This window comes from Camelus dromedarius, chromosome 7 (genome assembly GCF_036321535.1).
Source record: "Camelus dromedarius isolate mCamDro1 chromosome 7, mCamDro1.pat, whole genome shotgun sequence".
Classification (NCBI taxonomy): domain Eukaryota; kingdom Metazoa; phylum Chordata; class Mammalia; order Artiodactyla; family Camelidae; genus Camelus; species Camelus dromedarius.
In genome coordinates this window covers 70814542-70839266 of record NC_087442.1, presented here as the reverse complement: position 1 = coordinate 70839266, position 24725 = coordinate 70814542, and the positions used below count along the sequence as shown (strand labels likewise).

The following is a 24725-nucleotide window of genomic DNA, read 5'->3' as shown; positions in this document are numbered from 1 at the left end:
CGACTTGTTCCAAATAGCCAACGGAAGCCACTTTAAAATGGCTCCTGTGTCTTTTATCATGTTCCATGTGGTTTTATTTTTCACTTTATTTCATTTGAGCAATTTGTGTTCTATCAAACATTTATAGAGGTGTCCATATACTAATTTTTTAAAATCATAAGAAGTCAATTTCTTCCTAATATGTAAGTTGCAGTTCTACATTTGAAAAGAAACATTATTCCATATTTTGAAATAATACTGCATATTTTAAAAATGACTGTTAAGCATTCCTATTTTAATATGAATAATAACTGTAGTTTTGACTATAAAATGTTATCTACAAATGTACATTGACATTAAGATTATTCTGTTTTAAAGTTGGTAAACCATAGTATATTATCATTGGTTTTAAATGTGATGTGTGATTAGAATAAGTAATAGATCCAAACCTAATACAATTTTTAAGTGAATAATTTAATAATTTATTCAGGAATTAGTTAACCTAGTGAAAAAGAAATATAAGTATAATAAATATATTCAAAAGTAATGTTTTTATATCCATGGATTACATTTTTGCAATACCAGTCTAAGAAATTTTGGCTTAAAAATGAAAACTAAAATAGGATAGGGTTTGATACAGATAGTATAGCAATTATTACTAGACACAATAAAATTGTTTTCAGAAAGCATAAATTTGTAAAATCCAGTACTTCTATATATGTAGAATATACTAGTTAAAATATGTTCTTATGATAATACTATTTTTTTGTCTGTATTAGTAAAGTTTAAACTCTTAGGTAGTAAACTTTTTAGATAGGCTCTTACTGAAGTAAGCAATTTGTGCATTGCAATATATTGGTACTGCTCTTTTATTCATCTTTGTTTTTATATCTGTGTTTTCTGTATTAGAAAGAAATATTTCTCACCACTACCACCCTTTTATTTGAATATGAGCTATGAGCTTGTTTTTTTTTCTTAGTAAACTCTTTATTTTAGAATAGTTTTTAATTTACAGAAAAGTTGTAAGTTGGTACAGAGGGTTCTCAGGTACCACGCAGTCTCCCCTACATTTAACATCTTATATTAGTGTGATAGATTTGTCTCAACTGTTAACCATACTGATGCAGTATTATTAACTGAAGATCATATTTGGTTTAAATATTCTTAGTTTTTACCTAATACCCTTTTTTCTGTTCTAATATCCCATGTGATAACTACTTTACATTTAGTTGTCATGCTTTCTAAAGCTCTTCTTGATGTAACGGTTTCTCAGACTTTCGTTTTTTATGACCCTGAGAGGTTTGAGGAGAACTGGTAAAAAGTTCTGTAAAATACGTGGGTCTGATGTTTTCCTCATGATTAGATCTGAGTTATGGGCTTTTGAGAGGAAGACATGAGTTTCTGAGCACTTAACTTGTTGGCAAAAGATATTCCAGCCTCTCCTTGTGTTTTTCTTACCCTAGGGTTGGAAACTTCAGCTCCTCCAAGGAGCCTTTATTAATGTTGGTGATGAAAGGTAAGGAGAAGACAAGAATGGGGGACAGCTGTGCTCATTCCTATTTGGTACCATCGTTTCTAGTCCCTTGCAGTTGACAGAGCTATGCAGAGTGTGTGTGTGTGTTTGTGAGTTCACGAGCAACTGATCCCTCTAATTCCATTCTGGCACCATAGTTCTTCCTCTCCTCTGTTTCATTTGTGTATTTTGTTTCTCCCACAGTGAAAACCTGATTCCAGGTAACATCAATATATTTGCTCATTTTCTCAAATTTAAATGCACACAAAATAATTTCAAAGTTGCTACATCCTAATATTAACAGCAAACCTACACTTTAAAGTTCAAAATGCATTTATAGTTATCAAAACTTATCATCTTTCCAGTGAGGCCATCTATGTTTAGAAGTTGTGTTTAAAAATTATTTCGAGTTTTTCCTTCTCTGTAGTAACGGTATATCCGTTTGATATACAAACAGGCACATTTCTGTGGTTTTTTTTCCATATTTCTTGAGGTTACTTTTGAACACTTAAAACATTCATATTGGTTAATATTCAAAACTATATGAAAGTGAGTACCCAGAGAATTCTCATTTTCCCTTTTGCTTCTGTGTCATATTTCTACTGACTAGCCACCATTACAAGTAATAACCAGTTTCATTACTTTCTTGTTTATAACTCTTTTGTTTTTTTCACTTTTTTGGCAAAACTGTTTGTATCTCTATATGTACAAATATATATAATATGAATATACAGATTATTTGTATGTATATTCTATATATGTATTATTATATGCCATTCTTTACTATTAGTAGTAAATCCCTTTATTTGTTACTAACAGAATACCAAATATATATTTGAGTGCCTTTTTTTTTTCAAGTAACAATATACCTAAAATCACTTCATATTAGTTTTATCATTCTTTTTGCAAATTCATAGTATTCCATTGTGTGACTTTGTCAGAATAGATTTGAGTTGTTTTCATTGTGTTGCAGCTACTACAGAAAATGCTTCAATAAAAAATGTGTGCATATGTTTTTGCATATTGCTGAAGCTGTATATTCAGATAGTGCATTGTTGAGTCAAAAGGGGAATTTATATGTAATTTATTTATTGTAATATTCTGTTCCATAAGAGATTTACCATTTTGCACTCCCAAGAGCAGGCTGTGAGAGTTCACTTCCCCATACAGCTTCACCAAAAGATGGTGTTGTCAAGCTTTTGAATTTTGGGGAATTTATATTTGAGAAATAGAAGTCTTGTATTATGAGAAATCTCAATGCTTTTATTTTGCTTTTTTCATATTATATGTGAATTTAAGCATGAGTTTAATGTGTTTAAGGGAACTTTATATTTTTTTAAAGAAATCTTTCTGTTCATGTATTTTTCCATTTATTTTATTTTCTATATTTTACAATGTCACAGTTTTTATATATTAAAAATATTTTCTCTTTATCTGTGACATGCATTTTAAAACTGATTTCCAAATGTGTCATTTGTCTTTTGAATTTAAGTATGATGGGCTTGTTTATGTTTTTTGCGATGGTAGGGTTTTTTTTTTTTTAACATTTTCTTATTGAGTTATAGTCATTTTACAATGTTGTGTCAAATTTCAATGTAGAGCACAATTTTTCAGTTATACATGAACATACATATATTCATTGTCACATTTTTTTCAGTGTGAGCTACCACAAGATCTTGTATATATTTCCCTGTGCTATGCAGTATAATCTTGTTTATCTATTCTGCATGTGCCTGTCAGTTTGTACAAATTTTGAACTACAAAACAGAAACAGACTCATAGACATAGAATACAAACTTGTGGTTGCCATGGTAAGTTTTTGATTTAGCTTATCATTTTTTTTCCTTTCATTTCCTCTAGGCTTTCAGTGTCAATTAGAAAGCATTTCACCACATCTGGCATGTTGTTACATGTATCAGGTATGATATATTGTTAAAGAAAAATAATATAATATATTGTTAAAGTATTAATGAAAAGGAGAAAGCATGGAGCAATGCAAAGATCATTTTAAAGAGACTTTGAGTCAATCCTAGCTGTCTTAATTTGAGAATTCAGGCAATTTATTTAAATTCCATGAAACTAATTTCTTTATCTATTAATGTGTAGATTTATTATATAAGTAATAGCATCAGCCTAACTTTAAAACCCAAAACTCTCCTATTCTGTTACCTGATCCTTTAGTAACTGATATATGTACATGAAAGCATCTTGATACCTACCAAACAATTGTTCACATTTGCCTCTATCACTTACAAATTATCAGCAATTGTTTAAATGAACAAGGCAGGTCAGAGAAGATCCAGTTGGCACCAAAGTTTCCTTAATCATTGGTTTCAACTTTATGTCCAATTGACCTTAAAGTGTGCCCAAGAACAGTGAAATTGATTGAAAAAGGGCCTCATTCCCTTTTCTTTTCCCTCTACAACTGTTTTCAGAGTTGTTCACAAAAAATGGCACTGAGGAAAAAGTCAGGGGATGGAAGAAGTATGTATAGGGCAATAAATCTATGAAATGAAGCTTTAAATTTGGTTTGGACTTCTAAGAATGATTTAGGACTGACCATGGTCATGACCATCATAATTAAATTTATGTGAAAGAATATGATTATTTAAAAATCGTAACTCCCAATTCATTATATACCAATAAATGCCCAGAGCCCGACATTATTATTAACTTTTGACAAATGATTTTTTAAACCTATTTCAATGTGGCTTTTCTCAACTGCTGCTCCCTGAAGCAGTTATTTTCAACGGTGTCTATGTTTCCAAGTACAATAGTGATTTGTCCCAAACCCCACTGCTGCATATTATCTCCACTGCTAACAACCAGGTCTGCATCACTCTCCTCTCTTGCCTGCATTACTGAAGCAATCACCAATTGATTCACCTGTTTGGCTCTTGTCAGTTCTGGCTGTTTTTCATAATACAGCCAGAATCATCCAGTTAAAATTTAAGTCAGACTGATCATTTAATTTCTTTTCTCAGAACCCTACATGAGTCTCCTCTCTTTTAGAATAAAAGTGTAAATCCTTCCAGTTTCTACATAGCCTATGCAGTTTTAGCCCAACTGCTCCCTAACCTCATCTTCTGCCTCTCCCAACTTTGTTCACTGTGTACCAGTCACAGTGATGTGCAGTTTCTTTCTTTTGACTTTTCATGCACTCTCCCACCTCATGCTATTTTCGTTTGCAGTTAATTCTACCTAGAATGCTCTTTACAAATATACTCATGTGGCACATGCTGCGCCCTCACTTCTTTCAGGTTCTCCTTAAATGTCAGCTTAGTATGTAAGATCCTCTTAGACCATTAGAACATAAAATAGCAACATCCTCCTTTAACTCTGGGACATTTATCTCTCTAGCACTTACCACACACTGACGTTCTATCTCCACTTCCATTTTAATTTCGTTTGTTTGTTTGCTGTACATTAGTTCTGTGGGGTCAGAGAATTTTGTTTTGTTTACTGGTATAACCCCAGTACGTAAAATCGTGCCTGGCACTAGTGTACACTCAAATAAATAAACAGATGTTGAACAAATTTATATATAAAAGAAATGCAACTTCAGACTTGGGTGATTTTGTTTGCTAACCAGCAAAAACAGTACAACAAGAAATAGGTCTTCCGCTCTAAAAATGTGTCCTCCCTTTAGGCATTTCCACTGAATTTAATCATGTCCACCCTGCAAAATGTCAGCTATTACCTTGTCCACTTGACGCGTCACATTTTGGAATTTGGGAGCAGTAGCCAACTCGGATGTTTGGATCAGTGGTAAAACACCACGGTGACTCAGCCCCATCTGGATTTCGGCAGTAATTTTCTCTTAGGTCCCTATTGAGAATAAGCATGTTAATGTAAATGGCCATACTTCTTACACTGGTGAAATCAGTGTTCTTACATTTCTAGAATCCCAGAATGTATGCATTCTATAAATAGAGCTCTACATTTTAGATTTAAGATAGTTATAACAATTTAGAATTCAGTATACACAACTGACACTGCCCGCGTTACTGAAATAAATGCTGTCAGATGTCAGAATTCTTTTTCTTTCAAAGACCTGCAGTTTGACACAAACACTGCTGCTTCATGAGGGAGAGAAATAGTACCGCTTCATTCTTCTCACTCATTCTCAAGACTCTCAACTGTCACAGTTTTTAAAAACTGGCCTGTTACTCATTATGTTTTCATGGTCCATAATGTGGAAACAACATGTATCTCTTTTTGCAGAAGAAAGGCTATTATTAATAGTCTTTAACTACTCTTGTTTAAAACAGAAGTTCCACATATTCAAACATTTGCCACAAAAAAACATGATATACATTTTTTCCTTGAATTCTGTATTCCTTTGATTTATTCAATTTACTGCATAGATTTCTTCCAATTACAAAGTAGTTCTTTCCTGAGTTAAAGAAGTTACCTGAAATCTTTATCAACATTTCTGTAGATTTAAGGCCTAATTATAAATCTAAAAAACCTAACTATAGAAGAAATTGTCAGTGTAGTACATGTACATCCTTTATTTTTGTCAATGATATAATTAGATGTTTACAATTCTCAATAAGGAAAAAGCCTACTAACATCATCTGTATGTGAAAGGCTTTTACATACAGGTACAAGGTTCACATTAAATAAAATGGAATTTGTGATTTGCTCTCCTGATAATGCTTTCAAGTTTGGAGAAAGCATGCACTTTCTTTACATAGATCTGTAGCTAATGATTTACCAAAATTAATATTCAGTCTACTGGAAAGTACACTATTTATTTCACTTAGGTCCAATTAGAAATACTACAATTTTATTAATATTCAAAATGACCATTAGAAACTGAGAATTTTTAAGAAGGAAGCTTAGGTTTGGTTATAAAACCAACAAAATATTTGGCCAAAAGATGTCTGACACAAACTGTGTTACTTGAGGTTATGAGGACAGTGGACGCCAATAGATAAGGCCATTGTATAGCAGATGTTCATAGTGATAACCCATATTTAAACCTTCCGCCTTTTTATAAAATGACAAAATTATTAACTGGAAAGAAAAAGAAAATACTTTCTTTCTTTTAACCAATTTATACTTACATTTTAAAAAATTGTCAGTACAAAATATGTGCATTGGATTTTACATACAGTTTACACAAATTTGCAATTTTAGGTGAATAATTGCTTAGTTAATTTATTTCGAGTTGTTAATTTAAGGCAAGATCATTAAGCAGAGATCTAAGGCTATCAAAAGTTTTAGTTTCAGCCCACTTTTATAATCTATATCTAGAAGCACCTCATTAATCTAGATTAAGCAAGAATGAGAGACAGGGTTTTTCCAAGTATTTTTTTCTAAGTTCTTTTCTTCACTTGAGGAAAGAATTGTTTATAATTACTGAAACAAATGAATGACTATATGATTCATGTGGATTCATCACGGGCAGTACATTTCAGTTACAGTGTTTTAAAGATTGTCATGTGTAAGGAATCTCAGTATTGGGGCAATGGTGTTTAATACAACCAGAGACAGCTGACGCATACCCCATCCTCTGCTAGACCCCAAGCAGTAAATGCACCAATACTCTGAACACAATGTTGAGTCAGATTGTATCAGTTTTATAACACAGCTTACCTTTTGATTTTTGATATTTATATTTGGTTATCTTGACCAAATAACCAAAGTAAGAAAGAATGGCTTAAATTCCAATAACATATAACAGCTAAACTTTTTATCATTTTTAATTGTGAAATGTGTGAATTCAATTTTTATAATTATTCTCTTTTTCTTACAGATGAGGTTCATTTGGGCATTTTCACATACACACTTACTTGAGTATTACCAGTCATTAGAAGTTAACAAGAAGTGTGAATGGCACTGAGACTGTCTCCTTTGTCTCTCTTTATTATTTTCTCATTTTCTTTGTTTTCTCTATTTTGATATTTATTTCTGAGGTTTGAAACACATGGGTCAAGAATAGAGTGAATTGCTGTGAAGAAAATGAGGGAAATAAACCCAAAACAGCCAAATTTGTTAATATAAAATAATTTTTAAAACGTAACAGATGAATATTTACTATCTAAGCAAAGAAATTTGAATTAGCTAACCAATTTTTTAAATAAAATTTAAAAAACATAAAATTTCTTTTCTCCCCAGTGGATGGGCCAACTAATGCTCATAGTTCTCCATCTTGAAATGTTAAGCTCTCTTATTAAAAGCCAATTACATAAAGCCAATATATGTTATTTATAGGTGCTATTTCAGCAAAGCCACTATGAATGACACGTGTGTTATAAATTTTAAAAGCAATCATTTTATGTTCCTCATAACAAGGTGGACAATTTAAAAACACATGGCATTGTGGCTGTCTGTCCAACAAAAGTCAAGAGGTGAAGAAAAGCAGCCATGGAGAAGCACACAACTATATAATTGATAATCAAGAGCAGTTTCTTTGGCTTGGTTCATCTAAATAAAAATTGTTTTATTTCCCCACCTTTTAAAGAAAATCTAGAAGCAATGAAAAACAGTCATTTAAAATTTTTTTAAAAAATCTTTTTTCCAAGGCGGAAAACTCATCAGTTTACAATGTTGACTGAAATCAGGGTAGGCCTTGTAATCTCTAAAGTTAATACAAAAATTTAAGAAGGCACTAATTTGAAACTTACCTGGTTATCATTACTATTAATTGTTTTATTAAATAGACCTTCAAGAAGAAAGCTGTGATCAGAAATCTAGGTATGTTTTTCCGAAAGCATGGATGATACATCAACTATCTGATTCAGAATCACCAAGAATGCTTGTTAAAAGGTATTATTTGAGATCCAAATTTCAGACCTGAGGAATAGAAATCTCTGAGTGGATGAATCTGCCTTTTAATTGACGATTTTCCCTAAGCACACTAAAGTTTAACGATCACTAGTACACTAATGAATTAGTTAAAAGCAACCACTTTGCCTCATGTCTTCTAAGGCATACTGAAATTTACATTTGCCTAATTTACTCACTTGCACTTGAAATTTTCAGGAGTTATGTCATGCTGGTGAGGATACTGGGAATCCCAGCGCTGACATGGAATTCCATTCCAAATGGTATTGGTAGTGCCCCGGTAACCTTCTCCTTGACTTTGAATGCATTCAGTTGTTTCCATAGGGACATCCGTGTCATTCATAGTACTGTGGGCTATTGGTAAAAAGAAATATAAATTTAAATAAAATCTTTCAATCTGTTGTCTACCTCTTAGAGTTCATTTACATTTTATTACCAGGATTTTCTGTCACATAAGTTTTTATAATAATTGAATGGGGTAAAAAATTCAAGTTATAATTATTACTGTCTCACTCAACCTAAAGGAGGAGTTAACATAGTGGACTCAACTGTGGAATTTTTCTGCTTATGAAACAGAATATTCTAGATTGGCTTTATTTTGTCCTGTTTGAAAAAGCATCATTTAATAATATTTAGATTTCCTGGATCTGTCTATTCATTTATTAAGAACAGATATAAAATCTCTCTATTTATTAATGTTTAAGCATTCTATATTTTTAAAATCACTTTTCTTACTTTAGACACTGAAAAACATCTACGAGTAATATAGTGACCAAGTAGGGAAATTAAAAAGCACTGTGCTGTAAATTTGGCCATAGAAGAAAAATTAATGTTGGTCTAGAGAGCAGCGTTATTTTTTTAAAAAATTAATTTATCACTATTACTATCTCCATTCCAATTTTCCTGTTATTCAAACACTAAATTAGTTTATTCTTGAAAAATTCTTTAAAGGCATTTTACTTCCATGTGTCACTATAATTATACATGCTGAATACACAGTATTCATAAATGAGTATATATATAATTATTCCTAAAGTTAGTTTGCTTAAATACATACAAGATTGCCAGTGGTATTAACTGTGGTTTTCCTCTAATATGATAAACATGTTCCAAGCTGATATGTTACATTTTTCTTCTTAATCAACTTGTTGGCATTTAAAAAACAAATCAGTTATTTCTAGGCAGATTTATTTCTTGCTTTTTTCCAAGTCCAATTGCAATACTTACCAGACATTTATGAAGATCGTGAAAATCTCAGTAAGAAAATTAGAAAGTACAAAATTTAATTTTTACCACAACTTGAACTTTCTCTTTTGTCTTAAGGTTTACCCACTTGAACAAACTATAACTCGAAACATTCTGGAACAACTAAAATTCACATATCTTCTCAAAACATACATGAAAATGTTTATGGTTCCCTGTAAATACCCCAGTCACCTTTATAATCTAAATGGTTTTTCAAGATGCCTCTGGATAAAACTCAAGTTGACACCCTTTAGGATAGTTTAAGAATTGAATAAATGTCTTTGATTCATCCATTCTGGAATTTGAAGTATCTTGTCTCCGAAGGAGAGATCAGAATTAGACAAGCCTTCAGAGGCTGGGGATGTCTATAAAACTGTTCCACATTTAATAGTGTAAATTCTTTTAACATGGCTCTTCAACTTCATTTTAAATTTATTTCTTTCTTACGAATAATTACTACCTCATGTGGCTGAATGCGTTATTTCACTGAATTCCATGCAAACTAAGTAGAGGCTAAGTTTGGAGTTATTCTATGAAGTTTTGTGGAAAAAGGAGGACTAATTAAAATGTGTTTTTATTCCTTATCTGTCTACTTTAAAGAATAGAAATACAGCTCAGAAATACCCTAAATTAAAAGGACATTCAAGCAGATGTGAGAAAATGTCCAGAGATTGACCCATAAAATGGTCATTGAGAGTTAATATACTAAAAAACTAATAATACTGTTATTGGTAATATATATATTGATTCAGGAAGAACAAAAATTTTGGCCTGAGAGAAATGACTTGTATAGAAAAAGTTGGTGCTTTTTCATTTCATTTCTAGTTCTTTATGATTTTAATGATGAAACAGAAAGTAAGATGGATTTCAGTTCCTGAGAAACTATATTTCATTAAAACAAATGCTACTAAGCTGCTTATTTCTGATGATTTGAGTCCACTGTCGAATGATTTGAGGTGACTATGTGTGGGAAGTCTTTAAAGGGTGACAACTGTAAAACAGGTAAAAAGGTCAAGCTTGTACTGATATATAGCATATCTAGTTATAAAACTATGACATGAAAGAAGACAAAAACAAGTGTCCCCAGGAATCCATCAATTCATTAGGTTAACATTTTAAAAAGAAAAGTTTTGATTCCCACAATTCTCAGGCACAAGCTCCTGGGCAGCAAACTTGTGACTTTAGTCAGGACACAGAATCCTGACAATAGGAGGAAGGTCAGAGGCAGGGCAGCCAGAACAAAAACACTTCCAGTCAATCTCTCAGACTTCAGTGCCTATCTTGGGTACTACAACTCTTTTACTTTCCTAGTTATTTGTGTGTGTTTTGTTTTGTTTGTGTATTACTGATCCATTCTTCACAGTATTGCTTTGGCACTGTGAACTTGTAACCAAAGAACCCAGTCTTGATGAGTTCCAATGTCAGTCAAGGCCACTTTTGGCTAAGAATGGACCCATAACATATCCTGGAGTACCTAGTTCTAGGCTGAGCCCATCAGAGATTAACATACTCTGATCCTTGGACTCTAGTGTTATTTTCCAGACACTAAACTAAACAATGAGAGAAAGGAATATGACATTCAGACATGATTAGGAATCTGGCCATTTTTTTTGGAATTTCTAAATGTGGGAGCAGTTTCAGAGGACAAGAGTGATTGGATTTTAAAAATAATTTTTCATAAATGCCTTTTTTTACATGATACTCTTGTAGAAATGATTTATAACAGTTAAAATTTGAAACAATACAGAACCTTAAACTCAAAAACAAGTTTCATTATACTGCTTTTATAAAAGAGAAGATTAAAGTAAATTAATATTATCATAATTTATTATGAAATCAATACCTGGAAAAATCAGTCAGTAACTAACTACATGATCATCAGAAAATATTAAGAGGAATGATAAAATGTAAACCTGGAGATGGTCATACTAAATAATCCAGAAAGAGAAAGAAAAATACCATATGATACCACTTATATGTGGAGTCTAGAAAAAAAGGACACAAACTTATTTAGAAAACAAAGATAGACTCACAGACATACAAAATAAACTTACAGTTACCGGGGGAGGGGAGGAGGAGCAGGGAGGGATAAATTGGAAGGTCTGGATTTGTGGATACTAACTACTATATATAAAATAGATAAACAATAAGGTCCTACTGTATAGCACAGGGAATTATACTCAATTCCTTGTAAGGGCCTATAATGAAAAAGAATGTGAAAAGGAATATATATATATATTCACACACATATATATGAATCACTATGCTGTACACCATAAATTAATACAAAATCATAAATTGACTGTATTTCAATGTTTTTAAAAAGCTAGTAGAAAATAAATATTTTTCTAATTGTAGGGTAAAGTTTTCAATTTTTAGGAGTCTCTGAAAAGAAATACCTGTATTACAAAAAACCCTAAGTCAAAGAAAAGACAATCTGTGTAAGAATATTGAGGAAAATATTTCACCACTGATTGATTCACTAAAATTTCATTGTCAAATTCAGAGACTTGAATTGTTGGTACCAACTTTGCACCTCAACTGCAGAGGTTCCCAGAAAGATTTAATTAAGGTATTTTTCACTTAAAAAGGAGCAATCATAAAATCCTCATTTGAACAATTATGTTGAACAGGTTTTTCTTAAATTTTATTAGTACATTTTAAAACTTTTAACATAAACTTATCTTAAGGAGGCACTAAATACTCCATAAAAGACAAAGGAAGCTAAATTGGTTAGATGAGAAATGAAATTTTGGATCTGAATTTAAATAATTTAGATTCTAATTTGGAGGTAGAAACCAAACCTTTTGAAATTACAAAAGTTACAGAATACAAAGAACTATTGCACATTAGTTTAAAAAAAAAGAATATTTTAGAGATAGAATAAATGAAAAAAAAACTTAATTAGGTGTTTGTATAAACTGAATGTATGTGTCCTCCTCAAATTCATATGTTGAAATCCTCATCTCCAATATGATGGTATTAGGAGGTGGAGCCTTTGATAAGTGATTAGGATGTAAGGGCAGAGCCCTCATAAATGGGATTAGTGCTCTTATAACAGACCCTGCAGAGCTCTTGTGACACAGGGAGAAGACAGACATCTGAATTAGGAATCAGGCCCTCTCCAGGTACCAAACCTGCTGGCACCTTGATCTCGGACTTCCCAGTCTCCAGATCTTTGAGGAATACATTTCTGTTGTTTAGAATGTACCTCATCTGTGATATTCTGTTATAGCACCCTAAACTAAGACAGGCCTCATCAAGATGTAAAGAATCTAAATAATAATATTATTATTTTTTGTCTTTTCTTTTCTAAGCCCCTATAACTTTAAAATATATAACGTCAAACAACTTGAGAGTTTTAGTTATTCTTGTGTTTTAATTCAGTGAAAACATTTCTTACCATTTTGACTACAAACTGGCAGTACTCACATATTATTTTTCTTTAATTAAGAAGTATCTTATGAAGTTAGTGCATCTGTATTTATCCCATGTGACATTCAGCTGCTAGAAGTGACCCCATAAACAAAAACTACATAATTCTGGTGGCAGTGTATAGAATAAATAATATAGGCAAAAAAGATATATTAGTACAAGGTAGCTACATAGTTTTAATCAATTAGTAAGAGTTATTGTGAGACTTCATGCAGCTGTTTAATAAATATTATCTGATGGGGACCATGATGAATGATGTGTTCGCAGAACATTTAACTGTGATATAAATGTTTGATCTTTGCTGCCTACATGAATACTTATGATTCAAACAAAATGAATTATTCCTGAACTGCAATAAAATAGACTCCTTCAGCTGCCCTACCATATAAATACCAAAACCTGGTGCAAAAACAAAACAAACGTTTCATGTGAGTTGATTTGGAAAGAGCTGTTAAATGTTGGGAAAGCTATTCCTTTGGACTTAAATATGAGACCTGAACAACGGTGGGTTTTGAAGAGCCTCCAGTGGCCCAGCAAAGTGTTAAAGAAGCACAGAAACATCCCCAAATATCAGCTGAAGCTGATCAATTTTAGCCAAAGCAACATGTTTTTAAAATCCTACATCCCCACATACACAAATATTTTTTGCAAGTAGTTCTCCCAAGCCCACACTGAAAATACCAGGAACTCTTCTGAGAGTTCTTCACAAATGAAACATTTTGCCAGAGGTGTCAGTAGTGGTCACCCTTTGGAAGCAGATGCAAAGATATTTATATGATCCTCAGTGTCCTATGAGTGAAGGAATGTTTTTCTTTGATGATTGACACGAAGTTTTCTATTTGGAAATGCTTTAAGGAAAACAATATTTGCTATTGAAATTCTTCACTGTCCTGTTAGAACATGATCAAATACAATGGGGGCCTCTTGGAACATTTTCACTTTGCTGGTGTGGATATTCTATGATCTGATTGTGAGAATATTTGATAGAGAACTTTAAGGTTTCAATCGGTTTTTTGAGAGAATGAACATTAACTGTTACATAATTTTTGACAAAAAACATTGTGCCCCCCAACAGAAAGAGACCAATGGAACAAGACAACTGATAATAAATCTGACCCATTTTCTCTTTGAAAGGCTAGCCAGATCCTTGCAGAGAGAATGCAAGGCCCTGACAGGAGTTCCTGAACAGCAACTGGAGAAAGTGAGTGGGCACGTATATTGCAGAAGTCCACACCCAGGGCTCCGTAAGCTTTATGTGGACGATAAGTAAATCCTGATATCCTGGGTCACCGTAGCCCTCCAAAAAAATCTAGATTTCTTAGTGATGATACGCTATTACTGTTCTTTTGCCTATAGCTAAGAACAAGTTGCTTCCTGGGCCATTGGACAAATACCTGGTTATTCTTAGAGCAGTTCAACCCAACCCACTTCTTATTCCCAGGTACTGAAGAGCAATTGAAATGTAGGGTTTACTTTATGATGGTCTTTGGAGATTTAGAACAATGTGTAAAGCTACTCTCCTGTCAACAGACTTGTGTTCTTCGGGCCATAAAGGGCAGGACTGGGCTTAATGTAAACTTAAAGAGCTTCTTATTTTTAAATTGACGTGGGAAAATAGTATGAAGACCTCCAAAGTACAAACCTCAAATTGCTTGCATGTTTGCTTTCCATGTGGACCTGGGATTCCTATCTGAAACTTTTCCCTGGACTTTATCCAAACCTTTTCTGGTGTAAAATGTTCAAGAGACAAGACTTTCATGAAAAGTCTTCAATTCTATACTCTTAGTCCTTAGAAGATGACTTGGAAATGACTTCCAAATACAAGATCTGTCCCTTGAGAAAGGATATTGATAGCATTGTTTTTTCCTGACAGAATAAAATAAGATTTTATTTCTGTGAATCTCTGTTCTGGCTGGCTTAGATGAATTAATAAAATTTACAGAAATAATCAGCTTTACTTAAGAAAGAAAATAATTTGCTAAAATAATTTTCCCAACACACTGAATTTTAAAAGTTACATATTCTTTTAAAATGGTGCCAATGTACATTAGTTACTAGGAGGAAACATTCTTTTTATGTATTACCAATGGCAACATACCTGTATTAGTCTGCTAGATCTGCAGTAACAAGAATAGGTGGCTTAAATAACAGTAATGCATTTTCTTACAATTCGGGCATTTGTAAACTCCAAGAGCAAGGTGGCAACCAATTGCTCCTGGTGAGTTTTCTTCCTGGTTTATAGATATAAGTGTAGACATACTTTTTTGCTATGTTTTTATATGGTAGAGAGAGATTGCTCTCATTCTCTACTTATAAGAGCACAAATTCAACTGGATTAGGATCCCACCACTATATTTTATTTAATCTTAATTATCTCCTGAAAGCCCTATCTCCAAAGTAAACATATGGGCTTCATATGAATGGGAATGGTGGAGGGGGACACAATTCAGTCCATAATGATACGTTTGGCAGAAATCGTAGCTATCAAAGATCTTCCTAGGCCACATCTCTGAAATGGGGAGTTGTTCAAGAAGTATGCAGTTTCAGTTATGGAAGATAAGTAAGTTCTAGAGATATACTATACAACATGGTACCTAGAGTTAACAATACAGTATTGTAGACTAAACAATTGTTAAGAGAGTACATCTCAAATTAAATGTTCTTACCACACACACACACACACTAAGGCAAGGTGTGGGCAGGAGGAAACTTGAAGGTGATGAATATGGTTATTATTTTGAGTGTGGAGATGGTTTCATGGACATGGGCATATGCATATGTTCAAACCCATCAAATTGTGTACATTAAGTATGTGATATTTTAAAATATCAATTTTACCTCAATAAAGCTGTTAAAATAAATAAAATGACTCTGGACATCTACATATCTAGAAGTTTAAAAAATAAATAGGAAAAGAAAAAGGAAGAGGAAAATAAGGTAAAACATGAAAAATGTGTCTGTTTTGTTGAAGGGAAAGCCATCAAGACAACCAGCAATAAATAAACAAAACTAGCTCAGGGAAGCATGAAATCTGGTAACAAGGTGAAGTGATGGAAAGAAGGTCTGAAGCAAATCTTCCTGGTTGGCAACATCTGGGAAAAGCCAAGTTTTCATATGAAGATCAAGAAGCAGGGAAGAAATTCCAGAAGACACTGAAAGAAAATGAAGAACCACGACTTCATAGGAAGGGAACATTCATTCATTCAACAAAGATTTGTTGAACTCCTGTCATGTGCAGGCAATGTGGTAAGTCTGCGGGATACAAAAAAGACATGGTTCTTCCTCTGTTGGAGCTTACAGATTTTGATAGAGAGAGCTATTAACCAAATAACTTCAAAAATAAATGTAAAAATCGAACTCTGAGAAGTACAAGGAAGGAGGGGTTTATGATACTATAAAAACACAATAACGAATTTGACCCAGTCAGGGAAGTCAAATAAAGAAATGATAACTGACTTGAAATTTGAACAATGGGTATATAGCCAGTAAAAGTTATATAGCCAGAACTAGATGAAGAAGAAAGAGAAGAATTTTCAGGGTAGAGGAGATGGCAGAGGTGAAGGAACTATAATGAGAATATGGAAAATATAAGGTATAGGAAGAAAACTATTCTGGCTGGAATAGAGAGCACGGAGAGAAATGTATATGAGTTAGAGATATGGGTGGAGGAGTAAAAGATAGTTTTACTTTGTGTTTGTCCTAAGATCAAAGAAAATCATTGAAAAGTTTTAAACTGGAGTGTGTGTGTGTATGTGTGTGTGTGTGGTCTGCTAGGCATACACTCAGACCTTTAAAAATATCATTCTATTTGCAGTGTGGAGAAGGGATTGGAGAAGAAAACTAATGAATCTGGATCCAACTCCACTCAGAAGGCCATCCAAATATTCACGACGAAAAATACTGTTGTCTTGGATAAAGGAGACAGTGATAAAGTGAAATGGAGATTTGAGAGGTATGCACAAAATGGAATTGACAGTTCTTAATGATGGATCAAACATGAAAACTGAAGGAAAGGGCATGTTTGGGATTACCCTAGGCTTTTGGATTTTAAACTGTGTAAATGGTGGTACCAATCATGCAGACGAGAGTTTAAAAAGTAGATTAGACCATCCTATAGGTTAAATGAAGAAAATCATTTAAGAAGAACATAAGAAAGTTAGCACTTCATTCAAGCACTGTATGGGACTTCCAATTTTGCTATGTGCTTGCAGTGTCTTAAAATTCCATATACCTGGAAGTCTGTTAAAAGTTATATAGCCAGAAGAAAATCAGAGAGAAAGATAATAAATGATAGATATCTCAAAACCAACTGATTTGTTGATGGTGAAAGATAGAGAACCATTGGAACAGCCAAGAGGTATATCCTAGTTACTGTGCTTTAGTGGGACATCAGCCTTACATGTCTGACATGAAGCAAAAAAGTTGTTCTCAGAGGGATACCTGGGGTTCTGGTCCGGGACCTAGAAGATCAAAACTGTTTTCATAACAATAATCAGATGTTATTTGTTCTTTATACAGTGGAATTTCTAGATGCGTTTGATGTATGATATCCAAGACGGAATGCAGCAGCAAATATGACACACTCAGCCATTGTCTCCTAATTAAGGTAATGTTAAAGAAATTTGCAAAAAACTTAACTTTACAGAAAGTCTAAAACAATGTCATTGTTCTCCCTATTTTTCTGAAAAGAAGAGTTATTTTTCTTTTAAAATGTGTTTGTTAACATCCAATGAGCTGGTATTCAGAATACAAAGTTACTATTATAGGGAAAGAACATAAGAAAGTTAGCACTTCATTCAAGCACTGTATGGGACTTCCAATTTTGCTATGTGCTTGCAGTGTCTTAAAATTCCATATACCTGGAAGTCTGTTAAAAGTTATATAGCCAGAACATGTGTGGGCTGCTGCCATTTGGGTAGCCATCACCCTCTGAGGAATGTGGTCTGAAGGAGGACCGAGAAGGCCTGTCCTGGAACACCATGGTACACATTTGTCATCCTTCACTTTCAGTGATACACTGCTTGTAAGATTAGACGATTGGAAGCATGGTGACAAGTACAAATTTGTAGTATAGTCATCTTTTAAACAGATAAAAGGAACTGAGAACAGTATTCAAAACCTTGGCTCTGAAAGGTGTGAACACCGCAATGTCACGGCAATGTCAGCTTTTACTTAGCTAGTTCATGCCAAAATTCTGCGGTTTCAGTTTTATCATAGATCTTGGTCTGTTCTGTTCGCTTTTCTATCCCCAGCATCTAGAAAGGCATTTGATGTGTAAGAGCTACTCCATAAATGTTTATTGAATGAACTTTATAGAAAAGGGGCAAACAGCCCTCTTTATGCTCTTTCTGTGCTCCCTGGGATTGCTGCTATGCCCAAGGCTTTTGCTGTCCCTATTTACTTAGACTTTACATAACCCTAGGAAGACTGAACTTAGGTGTGCTGTGAGTGCAGACATGAAGCACCTACATCTCAGTACAACCAAACTTGCTGTCTTTCTCTTCAAATTTATATTTCTCTTAAATATGCATCATCTACCCAATAACTCAGGAAATGTTTCAGACTTTACTTTTTCCCTACCTTATTTCCCACTCCGTCCAGTCTGTCATTGTATTTGGGAGCATTCTAACTCTTATTATTGCTCACTTTCTTCTTCACCTTGTTATTCTTGCTCTTACTGCTTTAGTTTGCATTCCCATTATTTCTTACTGGCCTTTTAAAATCAGTTGTATAATCATATAAATGATAAACATTGTGAACATATAGTATTTTCAAAAGGCTCTTTGTTCAGAGTTTCTGAGATTTTTACACCCTGTGAGAATGCACCACATTCATACTCAGGTAGGACTGGCAGTCTGCCTTTGTTCAGTAAAATAGGAAAGGGCAGTTGTCAATGGCAAGGTAAGATGTTGAACTTGACTGACTCCTTGGGAACATGTGCATCTCCAGAAGACTTTGGAAAAGAATTCATGTGAAAACAAGGAGTTGGAATTTGAGCCCTTTAACCTATCCCTGCTCATAGACCCCTAGGATAGTATTTCGCTCCCCAGAGTTTCACAGACACCAATTTGGAAGCTATTGTTCTAGATCATAAATCAGATTAGAACCATTCTCCCTGCTTAATTTTTTAGTTTTTCTCAGGCATCTGGATGGGCTACTCTTGGATCCTACTTCAGCTGCCTCGTATCAGTCTTATTTTTCTTATCTTCTTCCATGTCTCTGTTTTTAATCCCATCCCTACCCACATCAAACTAATTGCCATGTCTTAAATAGTGCATTGCTGATCCACCTATCCATGTCTTTGCACGTCTTTCTTCACTGGCCTACCTAATCACAGTCATTTTGTAGAATTGAAATAAGAATTATTGATAGTAGAGGAAAAGCACCTTTCTGTAGATGTTAAATAAATGTCAGAAATTATGAGGTTGTAATACAGTTATTATATAAGGAAACAAGAATTTTAGTCTCAAGGATGTTTTGTACAATGCAGGAATATAGCCAATATTTTGTAATAATTGTTACAAAACTGTTAATATTTTGTTACAACCAGTGCATGTAAACATGTGTGTGGTAAACAGAATTCTAATATGGCCCCCACATTCCCACCCACTGGTATACACTCTGTATAATACCCTCCCCTTGAGTGTGGGTAGAAATTGTGAATATGACATGAGAGCCACTCCTGTAATTAGCTCACGTTGTACAACAAAAGTGAAGAGAGTTTGCAGGTATATCAGTTAACAGTAAGTTAATGAAAGGGAGAGTTCCCCAGGTGGGATCGACCTAATCAGGAGAGCTCTCTAAAAGAAGGTTCAAAGTAGCAGAAAGCTAACCTGTTGACCTTGTAGAAGTAAACTGCATTATTGTGGAGAAAGTCATGTGGTAGGAAACATCAGGCAGACTCTAGGAGCTGAGGACCTCAGCACCACCACCACAAGAAACTGATTCTGCCAACAATTTGTGAACTTGGAATGGGACCCTAAGTCTTTGATGAGATAGTAGGTCTGGTGGGCATCAGGACTGTGGCTGAGTGAGTTCCTAAGCAGGGAACCCACCTGACTCATGCGTGGACTCATGACCCACAGAGACCATGAGATTACAAATGTGTGTTATTTTTAAGCCACTTTTTGATAATTTGTTACACAGCAATAGAAAACTAATATACAATTGAAACCACCACCAAGTTTCTTGGTTTTGCAGTATGGGCTTTACATATGTGTAAGCCAAAATATTTGGAAGACATTCTCTCCTATGCTTCCCAAAATTCCTGAAGGTCAACTTTATTTAATTAATTTTAACAAACATATAATCTCTATTTATAAGTTTACAAACTAAAACCTGTTTTGTAATGAAATATTTTAAGAATATTCCCGAAGCTCAAAATATTTTTACCTTAACTACAGTTGACCCTTGAACAACATGGGTTTGAACTGCATGGGTCCGCTTACACACTGTTTGTTGGTTTTTCCCATAGTAAATGCTATAGTACTGCATGAGCCACGGTTGGCTGAATTTGCAGATACAGAGTAACTTGGTGTCACCTCTTATCACCATGTCTTTCAAGGGCCAACTGTATCAAAGGTTTGGCTCTCAAATTCTGCCACCATTTTCTTAGAATTAACATTCTATAAATACTACCATCTGTTTAATAAAGCCATGAGAATTGCATGTTAGTTGCTAATTAGCCAACTCTGCACAGAGGAGGGAAAAAATCTAGCAGTTAGAAGTTTCATATTCTTTCTATTTCTTTTGTCTCCCAATGTCTTTTTTTTTTTTTTGAGTAAAGATAAATTTATTTAGATACATACCACATAGAGTGTAGGCTGTTTCAGAAGGCGAGAGAAGAGCCACGAAGTGTGGGGTTTGGGTGCTCAGGTTAAAGTAAAAGCAGATACACACTCCACAGACAGAGTTCAGGCTGTCTCCGAAGACAAGGGAGTGAGAGTGGCCCCTATGTCTTTTTAAAATCACCAGCTTTGTGTGTGCCAGTTGAAGGGTGAATATACATGTGAGTATGCATGTGAGTGTTTGTGTGTCTGTGTTTATACTGGTCTCATTCCAGAAATGATTTATAAGAGTGTTTAAAACACAAAAAATGAAAGGGAGACAGTTGGTTCATTGTAACTAACTGGTCTAGAATGATGGACAGATTAACAAGATTTAAAAAGTCAGTGAGTGGAACTAACCCAATCTATATAGGAAAACACTGTCACAGGAGTCATCTTTTATTTTAAAGGACCAAACAGATGGTTCAGTTTCCTTGGAACATTGTGTTCATGTTGAGAGCCTTCCAGATTCTGCAGTTATTTCACATATGCCAGACACATCCCCTTTCTGTGGGTTTTATTTGAGTTATCCAAAACATTTCCTTTTATTAGCAGGTCTAAGTGGATAGAGATTTACCTAGGCAGTATCCTAGTGTAGACAATGCTGAATAGGTTCGTTTGGTTTGTTCAAAGGAATAGTCTCATCTTGCCAATCTAGAGAAATATGCAAATCCCTATCCATAGCCTCCTAATTGTATGTCCAGCATTCCAAGTGCTGGCACCTGATCTTATGTAGACTATCTGTCTTTACATTTCTCTCTCTATATATATACACGTATTTTTATACTAGCAAGCCAATTTATGACATGATTACACCATACAGATTATGCAGTTCTACTGATCTGAAAGGATTTTAGGATCCAGTTGAAAAAAATAAGACCTGTATACATAGAAAGAAAAGCATGTCCACATCTAATTGTTATCAAGGATTATTTTAGAGAAGAGTAAAAATGTGTGAGTTAACCATGGAGGAGAGGACGAAGGGTACAGATGTAAAGGGATATCACAAGGCAAGTGAGAAAAGAAGCTTTTATCATAAATTCTGAAGAGGTGGGTAAAGGCCAGTGTATAGAAGGATTGTAGGACTGCAAAAGACAGGTTGAAACAGAATGCTGGCTATGTACAAGGACAGCTAGAGAGATTAGGATCAGCTACAAGAGATTAAAGATGTCTTTGAGAATCTTCTGCTAGACTTAGTTTTCTTCATTGCAGCCCCTGTGAGTCACCAAAAAAGGTTGACAGTCAGTTTATGGCTCATGGTATGTCTGGGATGATCAGTAGGGAAAGGATACAGGATTGGAAGGTGAGAATCTAAGGTCCTAGCTCTTATGGCCCTAATGACACCATGGGAGTGCACATAATCCCTGATCTTTTTCTTTCTCTGTGGACTTTTTTTCTTTTTCTTGATAACATGAGAATGTTTAGGCCTTTACCATAAGTGTAAATGTTTTGTATGTATGCACCTGTGTACATAGCTCTTTCCAAATAATGTCTCTAAAAATGCAAAAGATTGAGTAGGATTATGTAACACATTCTTAACTAAAACCTATATACGTTAAAGCATCAAGTAGAATAGTTGTTAAGCTGTCCCACTAATAATCGCCTGCTTAGATCCAGTCTGTGAGAGGAAAAGGAAGCAATAAATTTGACCCCAACTTACCACACATTTTAATTGCACAGTACTCCCAAGGGGTGTCAGGGTCAAGAGTATAGCACCATGGCCTCGGCTTGCCATCAGGATTGCGGCAATAATTATCATCAAAGCCCTTGTCGGGATATCTGCAAACCACACCAAGAAAACTGTCACGTAAATCTGCCTGGAAACACCACCCAGCCCTCTGCTCACAAAATAACTTTCGACTTAGCTTGGATACTACTAGCTGAGGAAACAAGAGGGTTTTTAGGTTTTGCCTTACAGGGGCTGCTGATCACTGACTGCTGAATCTATTAATGTTACTAACACTGTTAACGTCTACGCTACTAAGGATAGAGTACCATCCCCTTTGCTAGTAAGTTAGGTCCTTTTGGTGCCGGTCCACCAGCTGAGGTCCCAAACTGAATCCTCTTGTCACAAAGCCCACTAAGGACAGATTACATAAACATGATACTATGTAGAATGCTCGTTAAGAAAACAGGTCCTCTTCTCAGATAGGCTGAAAGTTCAAACTGAAAGTTAGGTTTCAATAGCTCTGTTACTAGTGATAGCTCAGTTTTGGAACTAGAGCCTTTCTCTAGGTCATGCCCTCTCCTCCACCAGAGCTAGAGACAAACTCCATCACACCACTTTCTCTATCCCCGCCTCCCTTTTCTAAATTAACAGGGTCCTGAATCAGTGGCTTGATTTTAATTACTACCATATCCCTTTTGCCCTCACTTGAAAAGACAAGAGATGTACTTAAAAATAAAGCAGTTTTAGTTTCTTCTAGAAAAGCAACAAACAAAAGGAGAAAGGAGAAAGAAAAAAGACCTTGCGGCAATTGCCAAAGAAAGTTGGGGATAAACCTTCCTCTGTAATTATTTGTAGTTTTATTTTCTATAATAAAAATAAAGAAATTTATTTTTCTCAACTAAAATAGTTCCTGGGAAATGAATGGGCCAAAGTAGATGTAATTTTTAAACCATTTAAATTCAAAACCTACTCCTGAGGAGAAAAGTAGACTTGGTTGCCTGACTAGTTGAGATTGGCAATTTCAAAATACACCACAGTTAAGCAGCCAAAGAATTCTTTGCTCCACCTTTCATTCTCTTTCCATGGGCATGACCTGTGTGATGGTGTCACATGTTGACCGCACTTTACCTAAGTTACTGAAGATGCGGTACTGGAAAGAGATTGGCTTTTATTTAACAACAATGTCTCCATCCCCTGTTTGAGCTTGTCAAAATGGTCATTGTTAAATGAGCTTTTGTCTTTTTCCTGCTATGGAAGAGAAAGAAAAAGCTTCTACTATTGCTTCCCTTTTGCACCCACTGATAATCCTGTGTTCAGGACCATCCTGAACCTTGTCAGTCAAGACCAGTTGAAGGTGTAGCCAGCATTCTCATATACCTCATCATAAATCCCTTTGCCCCAAGACTATCAGGAAAACATAGAAAAGAATGTTCACGGAAGTTTGTCATGGAGCAAACAACAGTTTGTAAAAAGAATCATTGGAAGTGTAATCTGGTGGTATTTTACCTTTCTGGCAAGAATTTGTGCCGGTGTGGTGTCTGATGATCCCAGCGCTGACAAATCTTGCCTGATTCTGTATGATCCATGGGACCTCGATAACTTTCCCCATTGCAGGTCATGCATTCAACTAATAAAATTAAAGCATGGCATGTTAATTGCTTCTGACAGCAAAATCAAGAGCACCACTGTTCCACTTAAAGAACAGTAAATCACCTGTTTAGCAAAGAGATTTTTAGAAAAACATACATAGCATTTTATCTCTAACTTAGGGCTTAAAGTCCATTATAGTGGCATAAAATCCTCCCTACAGCACTCTTCATACAGGTTCAGTGGGGTTTTTGTAGTTAGTGTCATACACATTCACCAGAGAGCTGAGATGCTGCCTTTCTAATTTTGTAATAACTGTCTAAAAGGTTACTGAAACTGAAAATACGAATTACACCCTTGAGGATTTTCCCTTTGTGGGTCTAAAATCAGTATCTATTGGGTCAGCACCGCAGTGTGCCTCTCTCAACTTACCCTCCAACACATACAAAGAAAATACACGATTTAAAATGAATATACATCATCCTCCTACATTTAATGCCAAGATCAGGACCAGATAGATTTGAGAGACCAGCTTCGAATAGAAATCTGGTACTATTCAAAGAATATAGTTATTTTAAGATGAAATCACGGTTCCTTTCCATTAGTGAACATCCATCTTGAACAACTGGGCAGACTTACATTCTTATCTGCTTAGGATGGAAACGTGACCTAGTAT

At 34.6% G+C, this 24725-nt stretch overlaps 1 protein-coding gene across 7 annotated transcripts in view; it reads right to left on the bottom strand.

Annotated features, from left to right (window-relative positions):
- Window positions 1–24725, bottom strand: part of HGF (hepatocyte growth factor) — a 70238-nt gene that overhangs the window by 21039 nt on the left and 24474 nt on the right. For 6 of the 7 annotated variants that reach the window (XM_031454781.2, XM_064487629.1, XM_064487630.1 and 3 more), the window contains 4 exons: window positions 23969–24089; window positions 22454–22572; window positions 8467–8641; window positions 5193–5320 (listed from right to left, as the gene is read on the bottom strand). In XM_031454781.2, the coding sequence (XP_031310641.1) occupies window positions 5193–5320; window positions 8467–8641; window positions 22454–22572; window positions 23969–24089 (543 nt within the window). Of the gene's footprint in view, window positions 1–5192; window positions 5321–8466; window positions 8642–21680; window positions 22009–22453; window positions 22573–23968; window positions 24090–24725 lie in introns of those variants that run through there. The other variant, XM_064487632.1, reaches the window with a different exon arrangement.